The 18530-nt window shown below is 32.8% G+C and overlaps 4 protein-coding genes and 1 long non-coding RNA gene across 5 annotated transcripts in view; all 5 read left to right on the top strand.

The window, feature by feature from the left end:
• Nucleotides 1–18530, top strand: part of LOC136781992 (adhesion G protein-coupled receptor E3-like) — a 59577-nt gene that overhangs the window by 14303 nt on the left and 26744 nt on the right. The window lies entirely within an intron of this gene.
• On the top strand, nt 4228–4710 carry LOC136782285 (uncharacterized). The gene is made up of 3 exons (XR_010824107.1): nt 4228–4344; nt 4425–4544; nt 4611–4710. It is a non-coding gene; the product is annotated as an uncharacterized lncRNA (long non-coding RNA).
• LOC136782258 (odorant receptor coreceptor-like) lies at nt 5166–6071 on the top strand. Its single transcript, XM_066741566.1, has 5 exons — nt 5166–5290; nt 5372–5477; nt 5546–5661; nt 5739–5871; nt 5935–6071. The coding sequence occupies exons 1-5, from the start codon at nt 5208–5210 to the stop codon at nt 5980–5982; spliced, it is 486 nt and encodes a 161-aa protein (XP_066597663.1). The 5' UTR covers nt 5166–5207; the 3' UTR covers nt 5983–6071.
• LOC136782288 (odorant receptor 4-like) lies at nt 7428–9395 on the top strand. Its single transcript, XM_066741610.1, has 9 exons — nt 7428–7571; nt 7654–7773; nt 7842–7959; nt 8031–8298; nt 8369–8497; nt 8578–8683; nt 8754–8866; nt 8953–9085; nt 9148–9395. Exons 1-9 carry the CDS (start codon nt 7428–7430, stop codon nt 9202–9204), a joined length of 1188 nt encoding a protein of 395 aa, XP_066597707.1. The 3' UTR covers nt 9205–9395.
• Nucleotides 10383–12351, top strand: LOC136782289 (odorant receptor 13a-like). The gene is made up of 9 exons (XM_066741611.1): nt 10383–10547; nt 10699–10807; nt 10850–11017; nt 11129–11393; nt 11466–11591; nt 11660–11765; nt 11862–11971; nt 12060–12192; nt 12261–12351. The coding sequence occupies exons 1-9, from the start codon at nt 10383–10385 to the stop codon at nt 12309–12311; spliced, it is 1233 nt and encodes a 410-aa protein (XP_066597708.1). The 3' UTR covers nt 12312–12351.

The raw sequence follows: 18530 nt of genomic DNA on the forward strand, positions 1-18530 counted from the left end.
GAACAAAAGGCGTATTAAAATATAATCAGTTTTTAATAAATTTACTAAGAAAACACAGCTCGACTGTCAATCAATCGATTGCTATCGTATAGTCTGGAGAAAATAGTGTGGTATGTTCTTTTGACATAGTAATAAAGGAACCTGTGTGAGAAATAATAAATTATTTAAGAAACACGAGCTGTAATGTTTTCACTAAAAATTTCCCCTTACACTGTGAGATGGGAAAATAGGAATATACAGTGCTATAGAAGTAACCACTTTAATCAAATAAGATATTTTTCTTGGATTAATGGATTTCTGGTATATAATGTTTTCAAGAAGGTGTAGCAAATTGATCAGTGTAACTGGTTATGCACCTTTCCAAAAAGGCTGGCACCAGAGAATTCTTAGATCTATCACTCAGTTCGTGCTGCTCACTTTCAGTGTTGGAACGGTATACTTGTTTCTATATATTGATCGAATAATTATTTAAATTGAAATAGAAAATTCTAGATTAATTAAAAATTGAATTTTCTAGATTTTAAATTTATTCACTTCTAAACCTGATTTCATAAGTTTGTTCGAACAACTTCCAATTGTGGCAATGGTAACAGCAATGACCACATTAAGCTTCATCTTTGACATGACCTCGTACATCGCAAGTATAATTTCTAGTTTTATTTTAATAAATGTCAAATGGATTTTAATTAAGGGAGTGAAATTTAGTACTTGGACTTGTGGAGGCAAATGAAGGAAGACTGGTGCTTGAGTAATTCAAGACAGGAACTTGAAATCAGAAATAAATATGCTACTTTGGGAAGACGCCTGATGGATTATAATTTTTGTATGTAACCAGTGAAGAGTCAGACTGGGTGTAAATGGATCCCCCACTCCGACCTCCCAGCTCATACAACTGCATGGGCTTGGATGTCAAAGTCGGGGGACTGTTGAGACCTAAATTGGCTTCATTATGTGCAAAATGTTATTATTATCAACCAAGCTTCTTTCTATTGAAAAAATTGATAATTTCGTATTCTTTTCAGTAACCTTTAATTTCATTGTAATAGCTTATATGGCTGGTATTGATGTGGCATCTATATTTCTCGATGTAATATCCCCCTTGAACGAATCTCGTTCAGTTTTACCATTATTCGAAGTGAACTTTCTAATCATGGACTACGAAAATCAATGGTTTCTAACTACGGTTTATCTACATTTTTGTCTTGTCACCTTCCATGTGTTTACGCATTGTATTGTAGTTATATTTCTAGCTTATGCTTTCCACATCTTCGGTATGTTCGAGATACTGGGGCAAGTTTTATACGAATTTACTGAATTTTTTCAGCATGTATATATATTATATATGATTTCCTCATATACTGTTAATTTATGTAGCTACCGCTTACAAATAATAGTATTGCAATTTAGAATTGATAATTTATGGAGCAGCAAGGGATATCAAGTAAAAAGAATTAATTGCAATGCTCTTATTCAGTTCATTCAACAACATCAAAGATTATTGAAGTTAGTAACGATTGAAATTTTGCAATATTATATTAGCCAATCTTTCTCAATTTGATGTTGATAAATTGGATTTTTTAAGGTTTTTAAAGGACTTTGAACATTTTTACTCGACAGCTTTGCTTTTGGGATTGTTTTTTAGTATATTATCATTGAGCTCCTCTCTTTACATAACGAGCAACTCTTCGGTAATTTGTTGCTAAATTTTCTTAATTAATCATCAGATAAATGTATGACAATTTTTTTATTCCATCTCAGGGATCGCACTACCGAGCAATCATTCAAACTATAGTCATAATGACATTTCAGCTTTTTCTCAATATTTTAGGACAGTTTATAACTGATTTGGGTGTTAGCCTTCCCAATAAAGTGTAAGTAAATGATTGAAAGCACAGTTATGAAAAAAATTTATGAAATTATCATTTTCTCCAGCTATTGCATCGATTGGTATTATTTGCATCCCCAGGCACAAAAATTGTTAATTCTGATTTTGAGGCAATGCCTGATACCATGTCAATTGACAGCATTCAAGATTTTCACAATATCGATGGATCTTTATCGTGCGGTGAGATAAAACAATGATAAAACTAAAATTTCTTTGTTTCTATAATCAACTCTATTCTTCAAGATGACACAAACTGCCATCTCATATTGCATGCTATTCTACTACCTGAAGTAGGACTTGATGAGAAATTGAAGACATTCAGGCTAATTAGTGGAGTTAGTTTTTCAACATTTCATTGATAGAGTAAATTAGATGGACAATATTATATAGTATTGATCAGCATTCACTTGTCTCTTTGATGTAAATAGGTAGCTGCTATGGAAAAAATATAGAGTCATTTGGTCTAAATGTGCGCAGTCGTTAAGTGTGCGTGCTCACTGTTTCTTAAGATGAGGCGGGGAAGGGATGCATTGAACAAGTGCGAATCGAAGGTCCTTGACTAAAAAGTTAGTTTAGATGAAAAAAAAAGTAATACTCTGCATGGCGATTTTATTTGTTACAATATAATCGAATTTATACGTTTCCAAAATAGTTTTTTCTATAACGGCAAGTAGTGTCATGCTTAAGCCGAGATCAAAATCAAGATAAGATATTTTTTTCCATGTCAAGAATTTATTTAAGAATAATATCATCTATCAGTTTTGCTGTTATACTTAGTACCGGTGTATAGTTATTAATTTTTATTCCCAATCTGTAATGTGGGGATATGCGTGCGCATGTAAGTGTGCACGTGTATACACGTGTTCATATATTTTAATTTCATTCCCTCTTAGTTTTATTAAAGTTATTCTATGCGATTTGTTAATAAATTGATTTCGAGGATTCGTTGTTTGTGATTGCATATAGATTTAGCTTTAAATATACAATTATTTGACCTTTTCCAAGGAAAGTAAATTATTACGAAGATCTGTGAGTTCTATTGAAATAAATAATATACATATTTTGTAGAAATGAATCGTTAGGGCTAATGTGGTCATCTTCTCAAAGTGCCCTCACTAGCCCTATAGGATTGCGCACACTTACCCGACATACGGGTCAAATGTACAGGTTCCGTCTTCTTCTAAATAAAAATGTTTATTTTTTTAATGAGACGGTTTATTACAAAATTTCTTTTTGCATTCAATAGTCTAATAAATGCACTATTTAACCTATATCTGTTTTTTTTCTAACCCGTATCTGTTAAATCTGACAATCCTCTAACGGGCAAAGTGCTCACACTTGAACCAAATGACTCTATATATTTGATCAAGGAAAATAATTTTTAATAAACGTATGCTCTTTTCTTCAGTATAGTAATTAATAAATCCTTTATTGTACAGATTTATCATTTCTGCGTATAATTTCTAATTTTTCTTTAAAGTTACTTTCAATAGTTATTGTGCTTACACGTATCTCTGTTTATTTTAGCTCACCTCCCTTGTTAATTGTGCTATAATTGATTTATTATTTATGTCTGATGTGGTAAATTTCATAATTTTCCTTCTAATATTTCGAACCATTCAATTAGTTGAAATTATATATGCATAAATATATTGTGCCAAGTCAGTGCACATAAATGCATTAATTGTAACGTATAAAAAATGATCTATTAACTATTTAGCTATCTTACAGTAATTTTTTAATCTCATGAGTACTTACATGTGTTCTTGAATCCTACAATTCATAATAGAACATGTATATATGTAACGTTAAGGATACTACTGCTAAACTGTAGTCGCAGATCGAGCTTAGGCCAAATAAGGTATGAAGAAATGCACACTTTACGTTTACAGCTACTATCACGACTGAGGTGATCTTTGAGACAATTTATCACTAAGTAAACGCAACGTATTGCGCATGAGCACTGTAATAGGAGGGTTTAAAAAATACGAGTAAAAGCCGTATGGAATTATAATGGATTATTAATGAATTACTAGAAAAACTTAACCCAACTGTCTATCAATCCATAGTCTCCTCAAGATTTTATTGTATATTCCCTAGGAAAATCTAGTATTTTTTTCATACCAATTGATGGTATTCAGCAGGGAGCCTTGAGAACTATAATAAAATATTCAAGCAATAAAAACTCGGAGGCAGCATAAAACAAAAGGCTAAATTGTAAAATTTGTCAGATGTAGTGTGAGATGGAAATAATATGAACGTAGAGTGCTATAAGAGAAAATAATATAATTCTATAGAGTATTTTACTTGCAACAATGGATTTCTGGTATATTATACATGCACAGAGATGTAGTAAATTGATTAGTGTAAACGGCTACTCACCTTTTCAAAAAAGTTGGCACCAGAGAATTCTTAGATCCATCGTCCAAATAACAATGCTCACATTCAGTGGAGGATTGGTACACATATTGCTATTGATTTTACAATTTCGTCAATAGAAATAGTAAAATCAATAATAATTAAAAATTTAATTTTCTAGATTTCAAATTTATTCAATTCTAAGAATGATCTCTTAAGTTTGTTTGAACAAATATCGGCTATAATGATTATGCTGGGACTTGGTATATTAACTATCACTTTTGACGTAACATCAAATACAGTAAGTACCATTTGTATGCATTTAAATGAACGTAAAGTGGATTGTAAATAAATTAGTGCAATTTAGTTTATCGATTTGTGACAACAAATGAAGGAAGATTGGGACTTGAGTGATACGAAAGAGGAGCTCGAGATCAGAAATAAATATGCCACTATGGGAAGACGTCTAATGGATTATAATCTTAGTGTGTAAAATATCTTTATAATCGAGCCAGCATTTTTCTCTATAAAAATTTTTGAAAATTCTGTGTTTTATTTTCAGCAATATTTACATGGGTTGCAATATTTTATGCACTTGGAAATGACTTGAAACCTTTTTTCCTAGATATAATGTCTCCCTTGAACGAATCTCGTCCAATTCCACATTTATTCGAAGTGAACTTCGTGTTCATCGACCATGAAAGCCATTGGCTTATAACTATGGTTTATTTACATTTTTGTCTTTTAATATTTCATGTTTATGGACAATTCATGGAAATCATATTTTTTGCTTATACTTTTCATATTTTTGGTATGTTTGAGATACTAAGGTTAGTCTTAGACACAATTGACGACATTCTACTTATTCATATATAGCATAAATTTAATATTTTATAAATTCACTGCTAATTATTATAGTTATCGATTAGAAAAACTAGTTTCGAGATTTAGAATTGACAATTCAATGATAATCGAGAGAAATGAGGTAAAAAATATTAATTGCAATGCCATTATCATCTGCATTCAACAGCATCAAAGATTATTGAAGTTAGTATGGATTAAAGTATTAGAATATATTTGCCAAAATTTTTCCAAAAATTTAATACTAATAAATAAAGATTTTTTTAGGTTTTTAAATGATTATGAGACCTTGTACTCGCCTGCTTTGCTTTTGGGACTGGTTATTTGCATCATATCATTAAGCTGCTCCCTTTACACAACGAGCAACTTCTCGGTAATCAGTTATTAAAATTTCTAAATTGATCTTCGTGTTCATATAAAATCATTTTTATTTTGTTACAGGGGGAATCAAATTTTCAATCATTCTTTCAAATAGGACTTATATTGATATTTCAGCTTCTTTTCAATTCTTTAGGACAGATTATAACTAATTTTGGCATTGATCTTCCCAATAAAGTGTAAGCAGACGATTAGAGTCACAGTTGGACAATCCACAAAGTATCTCATATATTTTTTCAAATAAATATTTTTCTAGCTATTGCATCGATTGGTATTATTTGCATCCCCAGGCACAAAAATTGTTAGTTCTCATTTTAAGGCAATGTCTGATACCATGCAAATTGACAGCATTCAAGTTTTTTACATTATCATTGGATCTTTATCGTGCGGTGAGAAAATAACGATAAAGTTAAAGTTTTGTTGTATTAGTAGTATTAACTGAATTTTTCAAGATGACGCAAACCGCAATCTCATACTGCATGCTATTCTATTACCTGTAACAATACTTCGCGCTGACAACTAAAAAGGTGTAGTAATTAATTAGCGCAGGCAATTATTCACCGTACGACTAAAGGATGTCACATCGATAGAAAATTTTATTCAGACAATTAATGTCAATGTTAAACTCCAACCAATAATCAATTTCTTTAGTTATTAATCAATGTACACTATTTATGCAAGTTGTGAATAAGCTTTTAAAACTACTACAATAATGTTTACTATTCCTACTAATAAACTTGTTGAGCCAAAATGAAAATGTAGATTTTCAGAAATATTTTAAAGGTATATATAAATAATTCGTTAACAGTAAACATAAAATGATCCCATTAATTAATTTCTATTAATTACAGTTAAAATAATAATTTCTTTAAACAAAACTTTTGATCAGAAGGTATGAACATATTTATGTAAAATATCAAATCATTAATAGTATCAATAGTTGTTCATACATTTATCAACGCAACTTGTTCACTTACACGGTATGAACATTGCTTTATTATGTATAATAATTAGGCATATCATTAAATAACCATAAAATTTTCACAATATTGATGACAATGTCTAAAGTCGTTAGAAAATATTCTCAATAAATACTATTGATTAATATATCATGAACTTTATTTTAATTTTGTCGTAATTTTCATCGTTCATTCTTACATCAATTTGCAAAAGTCTATTTATTGTTGCACATATGTATGTATACATGTTAAATTTTATTAATTTCCTTGTAATATTTCAAAGTATTCAATCTATTAAAAATATATACATATATATAAAGATTGTATGCTAATTAGATATATGCATGGATGTGTCTCTTGTAAAGTTGATAAAATTATTTATTACTTAATGAATTATCATACCGTCGTTTCTCAATTTCATAACTGCTCACATTTATATTTTTTAATCCTGCTCTTGATAATACAGCATACACAAAAAAATACTTTTACCAAACTGATGTCTGATTAAGCTTTGTCACACTAGTCTATAAAGAAATACACACTTTGAGTTTCCAGCTGCGATCACGACTGAGTTGATGCTTGGAATAATTTTTTCACTGGAGCAAAACAAACAAATTGCGCATGCTCATTGTACTAGGAGGGCTTTTGAAAAGCAGAAATACAAGACGTATGGAAATATAGTTAATTATTAATGAATTATCTAGAAACCATAGCTCAACTGTCAATCAATCTATAGCTTCAGCACAAATTCTTGTTTTATTCCTACGAAAAGAATAACGTATATAATGGCTTGACATTAAAGAAAAATAAATATTTACCAAGGAATCCTGAGTATTGATGCAATATTTAAGAAGCATGAACTTTGATGCATGAAAGATTTATATCAACGTTATAAAATTTACCTGGTATTATACGAAATGGAAAAATATGAATACAGAGCGATAAAGGTAAATAGAATAATCGTATACGATATTTTGAGAGGAGCAATGGATTTCTGGTGTGTCATGTATTCAAGCATGTGTAGGAAATTGATTAGTTTAAGTGGTTACTCGCCTTATCAAAAAACTTGGCACCAAAGAGTTCTTAGATCTATCACCCAGTTTACCATGGTCATTTTTAGTGTTGGAATGGTAGCCGTGTTTCTATTGGTCGAATAATTCTATCCCTCAATTTTTTGATGGATCAACATCAATTAATATTTGAACTTTTTAGATTATAAAATTATTCACTGCTAAGATGGATTTCATAAGTTTGTTCGAATTTCTTCCCAATGTAGCAGTAATGACAGCACTGGCTATATTAAGTTTCACGTTTGACATTCAATCAAATCTTGTAAGTATCGTTTGCATGAATTTTAATAAATGTAAATATGGGTTTTATATTAGGAAGCTTAATTTTAGTACGTCAACTTGTGGCAACAAATGGAGGAAGATTGGGGCCATAGTGATATGAAAGATGAACTTGAGATCAGAAATAAATATGCCACTCTGGGAAGACGTCTGATGGATCTTAATTTTAGTATATAATTTTTTATTCTTTCCACTTAATTTTGTTCTATTTGTTGAATTTTTTATTTGTTTTACTCGCAGCATCCTTCAACTGGGTTGCAGTATTTTACGTAGCTGGGGTTGATTTAAGGTCTTTTTGTCTTGACATAATATCTCCTTTGAACGAATCTCGCCCAATGTCACAATTATTCGAAGTGGACTATCTTTTTATCGACAATGAGAGATACTGGATTTTAATTATGATTTATTTACATTTTTGTTTTTACACCTTTCACACATTTTCCATGGGTTGCCAATCTATTTTTTTGGCTTATGCTTTTCATCTTTTCGGTATGTTCCAGATACTGAGGCAAGTATTATTAAAAATTTGCTAATTTGCAATATTTAAAGTTTTCATGATTCACTGCTAATTTTTGTAGCTATCGTTTAAAAACAGCAGTGTCCAGATTTATGATTGATAATTCCACGAGCACTAAGACAAATAATCCAAACAAAATTAATTGCAATGCTGTTATTCGCTGCATCAAACAGCACCAAAGATTATTGAAGTTAGTATATCGATTGAAGTTTTAAAATATATCTGCCAAAAATTTCTCAATTTATTGCTAATAAATTAAGCTTTTTTGAGGTTTATCGATCATTTTGAGGGTTTGTACTCGCCAGCTTTGCTTCTGGGACTGTTTTTTAGCATGTTATCATTGAGCTCCTCCCTTTACATAACGAGCAACTCTTCGGTAATTTGTTGCTAAATTTTCTTAATTAATCGTCAGATGAATATATGAAAATTCTTTTATTCCATCTCAGGGATCGCACTACCGAGCAATCATTCAAACTATAGTCATAATGACATTTCAGCTTTTTCTCAATATTTTAGGACAGTTTATAACTGATTTGGGTGTTAGCCTTCCCAATAAAGTGTAAGAAAATATTATTAAAAATATTTAAATAAAATAATCTAGAGATAATATTAAAATTATTTCTAAAAATAAACAATTTTTTCCAGTTATTGTATCGATTGGTATTACTTGCATCCACAGGCTCAAAAATTGTTGATTCTAATTTTAAGACAGTGTCTCACACCATGCAAAATCACTGCCTTCAAATTTTTCACAATATCGATGGACCTTTATCGTGCGGTGAGAAAAAAATGGAAACATCAAAAGTCTTTATTTTTATCTTCTATATCATTTTTCTTTAGATTATACAAACATCTGTCTCGTATTGCATGCTATTCTACTATATAAAATCTGCTTAATAAAAAAGTTCCTTATGAAGAATTAAAGATATTCCATACAGCATAATATATGACGAAAAATTCAAATGAAAAATGTAGCTTAGAGATCTTACTGAAAATAGTTCAGTGCTTTATTTACTGATCAAATGAATAATATACAGTTAACGTTAATTTTATTAGCTGTTATCCTGTTTTAAGGCGTGGAAGGTAAATTACTAGTGATACATAGAGAAAATAGTGAGCAATAAAGAAAAAAATAAACAAGTTGCAGAATTCTTTTATAACATAAATCCAGTTTCCTAGCACTCGTGTAGAGTTAGATCTACCACTAAATTATTTTTTATCGATACGTACCAGTACTGGTTAACCAGAATAACATAAATTTATACCATGTATAATCTACCATTGGTGAACATGAAACGAATCACCTATACAACATATTTGCAACTCGTGTTGCCCTAGTTTACTGTTACACCCTACACTCCAAATTGCAAAATTTCATTTCCACCTAAAGAAAAGGAAATCTTTAGAAACCCATACAAATTTCATATTTTCCAATAAAATCTCCAAAGAAAACTGCAGAAAGACCCAAATATGTACCCCAGTGATAAAAACAGCGAGACAGAACATGACACCTTCGACGTTTTTCCTTGACTGAGAGAAAAGAAACTTGTAGAGTCACTACAGCTATAGTCTTGCTCCAATATAGAGTGATATTGGAGAACAGTGCACTGAGTTATTTACGAAGTAGTAATGAGAATAACTGGAAAACAATTTATGAAGAAAAACATGGAAACTGGGAAATAATTACACGACCTGGACGAATCACGAGAGAAACATTGGATCGAAATAAAAAATTCAGCATTCGATTAAAGAATGAACGAGTGTTTGAGATAGAAAATTAAATTTATTACGAAAGAAGGAATAAAGCTATCGTTTATTTTTTATACTGCATACCTCCAGGGAGTATTTTATTTTTTTTACAACTCGAGAAATAATGAGATAACGTTCAGTGGTGTTAAGGGAGGGAATAAAATAGGTAAAGGTGACTGGTTTGATAAAAATTTCATGGCTTATCAATAAATAGTGTCGAGTGTCAGGGTTGTAAGGGGAAACAGGCTATTATTGCACAGACCAAGTTCAAGATTGGGGATGAGGATAAATTTATTGTTTACTCTATTCCCTTTCATTAATCGAGAATGGATGGAGCAGGGTCGATAACAGAATTCCCCCAGATGTCTTACTATAATCCCAATCGTTTTCTCCTTACTCTGGTTGGACAATGGCCAAATTCAAAGGGTTTTACAAATTTCCTAAAAAGAGCTTACGTCAATTTCATTGTGTCATCTTTTATAGTGCCAGAGGTACACACTTTTATTCACTCCTTCCCTCCGAGTAATTCACCATCGTTCGTACAAAATTTTGCCATTGAAAAAAAAAAATCCATTCAACCCTCCCCTTTCCAAGCTACAATGCTCATAATTTATTGGCTTCGAATTTTACGTCTGCTTTTAGGCAGCTAAGCTCGTTTCGTCCGGATACGACTTGAACGTAACTTTAGATTTATTACCAATGACTTTAATGACGATTCTAGTTCCCATTAATGCTTCTTTCATTTATACGAGTACTAAAAGAGTAAGTAAATAGTGGTATTGTAATTTTATAGTTTATTTGAGTGTAGACAATAAAACATCTTCGCTCACACACGTTGCACAGCTTGAAAGATTGTTGAAGTGCATAAAGGAAGATTGGATGATGGAAAGGACAGAGGAGGAAACGAGGATCAAGGAAAGCTTTGCATCCTTGAGTTACAAATTTACAACAATCGTCATACGTGAGTAATTTATTTCTCTCATTTTCGAGAAAAATCTTGATTATTTTTCAGTTTAAATTCCTATCAACACACACTCCACTGGAAACTTTGACTTTTCCCACGTTTTCAAAGTTTTCAGTAGTGCAGCCATAGCTGCTTATCTTCCAGTGGCATTTTTCCTCTCGCAAATACTGGATTTCTTCATCCCCTTGAACGAAACCCGTCCAAGGATGTTCGCGATAGATCTCGAATTTTTCATCGATAAGCAAGAAAACTTTTATATTATTTCTTGTTATTGCTTTTTGGGATTTACAACTGGTGTTATATTTTTTATTGCAAATCAGACAATGTTTCTGTGCTTTATGCTTCATATTTATGGAATGTTTGCTGTGCTTGGGTAAGAGTTCCATTACTTTTTATAAAGTTTAATTGATACTGGACAATTTTACTTGGATTAATTTATATTCAGATATCGTTTGGAAAATTCCATGTCCAGAGGGATGAATATAACCAGATCGAATGATCCAGATCTTGCTAGTATGGATCATTACAAATCCATCGTGTTGTGTATAAAACGACATCAAAGAGCAATCAAGTTAGATTCAGCTATAATTTTTAATTTTACCCTCTCGTTAACACAATAATTAATTGTTCGATTTAAAGATTCGCCAAGGAAATGGAATATTTTTATGCACCCTTCTCACTCACTTTTCTAATTACATCTGTTTTGATGCTGAGTCCTACGTTGGTATTGATAGCTGATAAAAATGTACATATGCATTTATATCTATATAAAATTTCACCAGTGTGTGTACACATGTACAATAATTTAAAAGTGTTGATTATTATAATTATATTTTTATAGCTACAGTACAGAGTAGTTCTGCAAGCATTTTACATAATAATCTTTTTATTTGGATTTAGTTATATGGGCCAATTGTTGATAAATATGAGCACCAGTGTGCACGACAAAGCGTGAGTATTTCTTGTTTATCTTTCTGTTATTAACAATGCTAGGGAATCCAATGAATAATGAATGTAATTTCGACCATAATTTTGGCAGATATTGCAGTAATTGGGAGTATTGTTCGCCTGCAGTTCGCAAATTATTGCTATTAATGATAAAGCAAAGTGAAAGGCCTTGCACAATTAGTGCTTATAAATTATACGTTGCTTCGTTGGATTGTTTTCGAATGGTACGATACAACTTTCTTGCTATATTTAATAGACACAGTTAAATCCTTTTTCTTCGTATTATCCAAAGGTAATGCAAACTGTTTTGTCGTATTTCATGGTGCTACAGCAATTTCACTGAATTTCGAGTCTGGGAAATTAATTATTCTTATAGAGGAAAATTATTTTTGCAAAAGAAACAAATTTTAACTTTGTGAATATTTACAGGTTCTTAGGTAATATTTATTTTTGTTTTCTTTTTTATTATCTGCTTTTTTCGTATAAATTATTTGCAGTCACGTGGTTTTATTGGTTTATAACTATTCTTTTTTTTACAGCTGTCAAATACATAAAAATTATTCTCTCCACTGTGGGAACGAGATGAATTGTCATCCTCACGTAAAAGTTCGGTTTTATCAACTGTTGTTTGTTATTTGCACTGAGTCAATCCCAAAAGTAATAAAGAACAGGTGACAACGTGTATAATATTGCTTTCTTCTATACGTGATCACTTTATATGTGTGTGTTATAAACGTGAAATATAATATATTTCATCAAAAGCATCGATATTCCACATGAATTATAGTTTCTTTTAAAATCATCAGAAAAGAATCATCAATTTTTCAAAGGCTCTGCAGAGATTGAAGGTTTTATTCTGCAGAAATATAATTCACGAGAAAGACAATTTTTCTGTACGAAAGCTCAAAGGCTCAAGGCTATGCGTAGGATTCTGTATCGAGGAGTAATAAATTTTGAATAAATCTGCAAAATCCCAAGTGTCTTCACACGGATTTCAAGGATAGAAGTTGGTGTCGTCCAAGGGTAAGATTTAAAATTTTAAGATCTTGTACGTTCTAAGAGACAGATTTTTAGGTCTATTCGAAGGCAATCGTGAATATATAGAAAAACGTCTATAATCGATGTTTTCTAAAGGAAAAAAGAACACGTTCATTTTTAACATTCATATTCCCTCTAATAAATATAAAAATTAATGGCCATATTTAATAGGTACTTTATTGCCATTAGCCTCTCTTTTAATTTACTCCATCCCCTTTAACATAAAAAGCCTAATAATCGTACACAAAAATTACAAATGATAAAAATTAATGAAAGAAAAACGAGTAAAAAATTTATAATTGCAACGAGAATTGTTTAAACGAAAGATCAATGAATTTGGAGGATTTTAAGGTGATTAGCCAAGGGGATGTTTGCTTTTAGTCTGGATTAGCCTATTGAAACTGAACGGTCGCTGCTTCAAATTGAGACAAGCGTGATATTCCAGGCGAGTTTCGTTTGATAATGAAGCAGCGTGGCGCTTATTTAATTCGTTATTAAAGGGCACAGTCCCGTTACAATGGTAAATTTAATTAAATTTCGTGATCCACGCGAATAACATTCGAGCATCGAGCTACAAGAAAGAGAGAGAGAGAGAGAGAGAGAAAGAGAGAAACGTGGGTAGCCACAGTTTCCAGCTAATATTTAACGCCTGCGTCCCATCGTGGCTTTGCTGTATTTCACCCACCCTCATACTTCTCTCCCAGTATTCAATCGTTAAAACTTTTAATGCTAAAATGTCTTCGACGAAACTTTCCCATTTTAAAAGATTTTCTCTCTTTCACTACTATAACTCGAGTTCCTACAGCTGGTCCGATTCACTCGGTTGGAAACTTGGCTAATTCCTTTCGTTTTATATTGTTTCAGATTTTCATGGGTAGCTTGAAAATCTGGGAATACTGGTTAACTCTTTAAAATTCTTTTTATAATTAAAAATACTCCAGCAATTTTTTTCTCTATTATATTGAAGGGTTTTCAGTAGTATTTTTGATTACCTGAAATCTACTGTTGTTTCCTAGGATAATTTTGTATTTTATAATTGATTTATAAGGAAATTGAAAAAATTCAGGGAAATTGGCTGAGATCTGAGTTATAAATTAAAGCGTAATTTGCAAGTTTAGCATATTTCTATATCTGTATAGAGCTTTCGTTATCAAATACATCATTGCTGAAATAGTTTGCATAGTCTGCAAAACGTGATATCTAACTGAAATCAATGTCAACAAGAAGTTTGGCAAGTTATCCAGAGAGAATAGATGATCTAAGTTTGAACCATTAGAGAACGTGAATTATAATGGATTGACATTCCAAGCTATAGTGAACGTAATCAGCAATGCCCTAACTAAATGATTAATCGAGAAGCACCGATTTCTAGCACTCTTCTGTCCTGTCCTCCTTGAGACAGTAGTTTCAGACTGTAATAGTCAGACGTGTTTTAAATTTGAACGAAAAAATTGAATAATTAATTTTGGGCTGCTACTATAGTCTATCTTGACATGAAACTTATTTCTATTATTTGTATTTTTTTATTCTAGCAATAACTCAATATTTATAGTTCAATGTTAAATCATATAATAAAGAATTTTAATCGTTGTAGTATATTCGACAAATTTATTATTTTCCATTATTATTTAAATGTGTCGATTACTTCATTATTAATTACATTCGATCGAACAATAGATTCTTTTTATTGTAAAGTTTTAAAGCTCGTCTGGCTGGCACAGTCTGAATCTACTGCGAGGACCTCCTTAAATATCTCAACTTCTTGTCAAGGTCAGCGTGTCCTCATCCGGCGTAGCATCTGCTTCGAATAATTAAATCCCATAATTTAGCATGATTATGAAATATTACCTTCTGTGCATGGGGTCTTGGGATTTTTTTATTTCAAGGAAGGAGAAGAAAGTTTGTTGGAGTATATGTTCAATGTTGATATACAGAAGGAAATAACAAAATTTCAGCTACGATGCAAATGATTTTCAATATCGTAGATTGCAGGAGGCCCATATTGTACATAACAGGAAGTTAATGGTATCGAGCCCGACGATAGCGTGTCACTATGATTTTAACCTCGTTACAGATAACGCGCAAACGAAGTTAGCTGTGTCTCTCTCATGCTACAGCACTACTACTGCTACTACAGGATGCACTTAATTACGTGACTCGCTCCCTCGCAGAGTCGATACTTTCTAACGAAATTCTCCTTTTTTTACCTCCCTACTGAAAATATACACTTATCAGCACTGCTGAGAGAGATAACAGTGGAAAAGCTCCGTGCTTGTTCAGCCAGTAGAACTTTACCGAAGCACCCATTACAAAGTCTGACTTGTCATTAACTCGAACCACTGGCTCGGCTCGTTTAAGCTGAAAATAATCCGTCTCTTCGTTTGTCCAAAAACTAGTATAAAAATATTTTTGTAAGATCGACCGATCGATATCGAGAAAATACTATTCATAATACTTTTATACTCGCCCGAGTATATATATATACATATCAAAAATAATTTATAGTCTCAAAAATTGGTACCAATTTCTCAGCAGAGTATACACGCAGGTATAAGGTATATGGAAACTTATCAAAATTGATTTCCCCATGCAAACGAGAGAGTGGATAAACGTGTTCGTACCACTGAATCTCCGGAGGCTGACTTATCATCGATACTATCACTTATTCACAAAATAAGGAAATATGTTGAGCCAGAGTTTTTGAGTTTTCGTGGCGATAAATCGAATTTCTCCAGTCGGGAGTCCTTATGACCGATGTTTCTACTTGAAATTTTCAGTAGTAGAGATCCATGCGAGTGACAGTAAGATAAATAACGGATTCGTACTACTGCGAAATTGCATTCCTGCTTTTTTCTCGTTTGACGAGGGACGATCGAGAAGTTTCATATGGGCCAAAGGTTTTTCTGTGTGCATGTGGAGAGGGTGAAAAACTTGGACCGTAAAATAAATGAATGGTTGAACGCGATGGCGGATGGTAAAAAGCATCCATATTCTCGTTGAACTGTCAAGGTGCTGCTTGGCCTCTCCATTAAGCAGCTTACCCTTTCAGCGCAAAAATCCTGAAGCCCCAAGGAATCGTGCCCTGTCTCTCGGGATTTTTAAAGCCATTACTCTCCCTTACTCCCGTGGCTCACCCCCCCCCCCCTTCCCCCACCACTACCACTTCCTCTCCCCACCATTTTCCATCCTGATGACGCATTAAACTGCACGCTGACACGCCGAGCGTGAATTAAGGAAAGTTTAAAGCTAGAAAAATGCTGACAGGCTGAAGCTGAAAATTTCAACGTCAACATCAATCTTGTACTTTTTCATAATCTGTAACCACTGATATATATAGCGTGTATGTATATATCTGAGGAAACGATAAATTTGAGATTTATTCTGGAAATTTGACGTTAAACGAAGAACATAATGAATTTTCAGGCTTAGCAAAAGGTTAAATGACGAGGCTCGTATATCATTTTTGTTATCAATTTATAGTGTGATGTATCAGATTATATAGACGCGCGAGAAAGTAATTTCAAAAGTTTTCAAAGGCTTTGTGGCTTCATAATAGGATACACGCCATGATTGAAAATCTACGATCCAATTTCCACGTTGCAAATAATATGTATTCGGTAAAAATGACGAGGTCCCGCTCTCTGTACACTCTTCGTACATCGATGTATATATTTTTATCAGATTTTTCCACTCGAGATAATTATAGGAAAAAATGTAAAATGATCGCAGGGCGAGTGTATTCGAGGTGAATGAAAAATCACATACATTAGCAAATATTTTAAGTATGTCTCTTTGATAGAGACTCTCCCTGAGGATGGTCCTTCCTTGGATTAAAGTTAAGAAAGCATGATAGAACTCTCCACGTCTTATGCAAACTACCCTTAATCTTAGTATCAGGGGAGGACTTGTGGTGAGCGGAGCAGTAATTTCAAGGAGATTTCACTTGATACCCCTGTGTCATTGCAAATGCATAATCCTAAAATGGTAGAAATAAATTATCTCTGATTTGGAGTGGGAGACAAGAAATTCGCTGAAATTCCAAGCAATAAAAATCTACCTGAAAGCTAAAGTAGAGCTTCAGCTGGCGCGATGCAATCATAATTTTCACGTAGCTCTGATGAAATTCTGCAGCTTGCTCTCAAAGTCGTCGTTTTCCTCGAGTATCGACTCAGAAGAGTTAACTCGATCTTGGTAACCAATACCCCGTGAGATGATGTTACTATTTCATTAGGAGCTTGGTGACATAATGAAAAAACTCGATTATTTCGCTCTAGCCAATTTGCTGGGAGGACAAAATTTCATAATATCGAGCCATCGCACCATCTCCCCCCTCCAACAATTATGACGATAAATTGCATTCTCTGCTAAAACTGGCAATCACTCTCTCGATTAAAATATATAAGATTTTTCCATGAATAAATATGTAATTTTTGATATATAGAGCACGGGTTAAAAATCTTTCAATCATCAAAGCACTCGCAGGAATATTATTACCTCTTGTGAAATATATATATTTCCTATCCTCATCGATGCACTCTCAAGAACAGTTCCAGGATTCGCTGTTTAACGAAGGACGATGGGTCCTTGGAGAAAAGTTTCCCCCACGGTGTGGATTTTCGAATCCAAGTTCCATTTCCTTGGAGAGGCCGGATATGCTTGGAATTGGGCCGTCATAAAAAGTTTTATGAACGACTTCCGTCGAGAGACAAGGACCTTAAAGGTGTAGATTAATATTTGAGTGCTGCATCCACAAGGGGAAGCACCGAGTGGCTCGAATCTTCAGATTTAATCAACGAGATTGCACCCCGAAACAAAAATTATAAACATTTATAAAAAATTGTGAAATTGACAAATATCGCAGTTTTTCAGGATTGCTTGTTTGGTGTATAAACAGGTGGAGAGAATAACAGCAGAAGTCTGCGATGGATTAGCGGATCTACGATTAATTGGGTCAGGAGCCATGCAGCTTAACAATTCACTCTGGGGTTGAGAGTTATCGAGTGCTTTCGAGTGCACGTTACTGAAATCTTGGAGCAATCGTTCAAAGACAGTCCACTTATGTGGAGTTATATATTTTAAATTTTCAATATTTTTTGTAAAGTGTAAAAATAAAGGGGAAAAAAAGAATTGTGTACTGTGCAAGTAGAAAAGGGCAGTATTAGTCAGACGAAAACAAACAAGCCCAGCCCTTGTGTAATCCTGTTTGCTTATTCAAAAACACTGCTTCCTGTTTACTCAAGACGGTTGACTCCAGGCTTTCGAACAATTTTACATCATCGTTTGTCCTTTTTTGTTTGTTTATTATTCTGCCCATCCCACCGATGCACATCTTGCGAAACCTGGCAAAGTATTAAATTTATCGTATTTTGCTCCCTTTTTACCCAGTTTAAACTGCCTTCTTCTCTAGTTTAAAAAACAACCGAGTTATCTTTACCCTCTGCCGGCTTAACCTCTCGTAACTCGTTCCAATTTACGGGGGAATAAATCCTTGCTACAGATATAAAATACCCCCTCTGGTTGTCCT

The sequence above is a fragment of the Prorops nasuta genome, unplaced genomic scaffold (genome assembly GCF_024137725.1).
Source record: "Prorops nasuta isolate Cenicafe-Biocafe unplaced genomic scaffold, Cenicafe_Pnas_1.2 PNAS00025, whole genome shotgun sequence".
Taxonomy (NCBI): domain Eukaryota; kingdom Metazoa; phylum Arthropoda; class Insecta; order Hymenoptera; family Bethylidae; genus Prorops; species Prorops nasuta.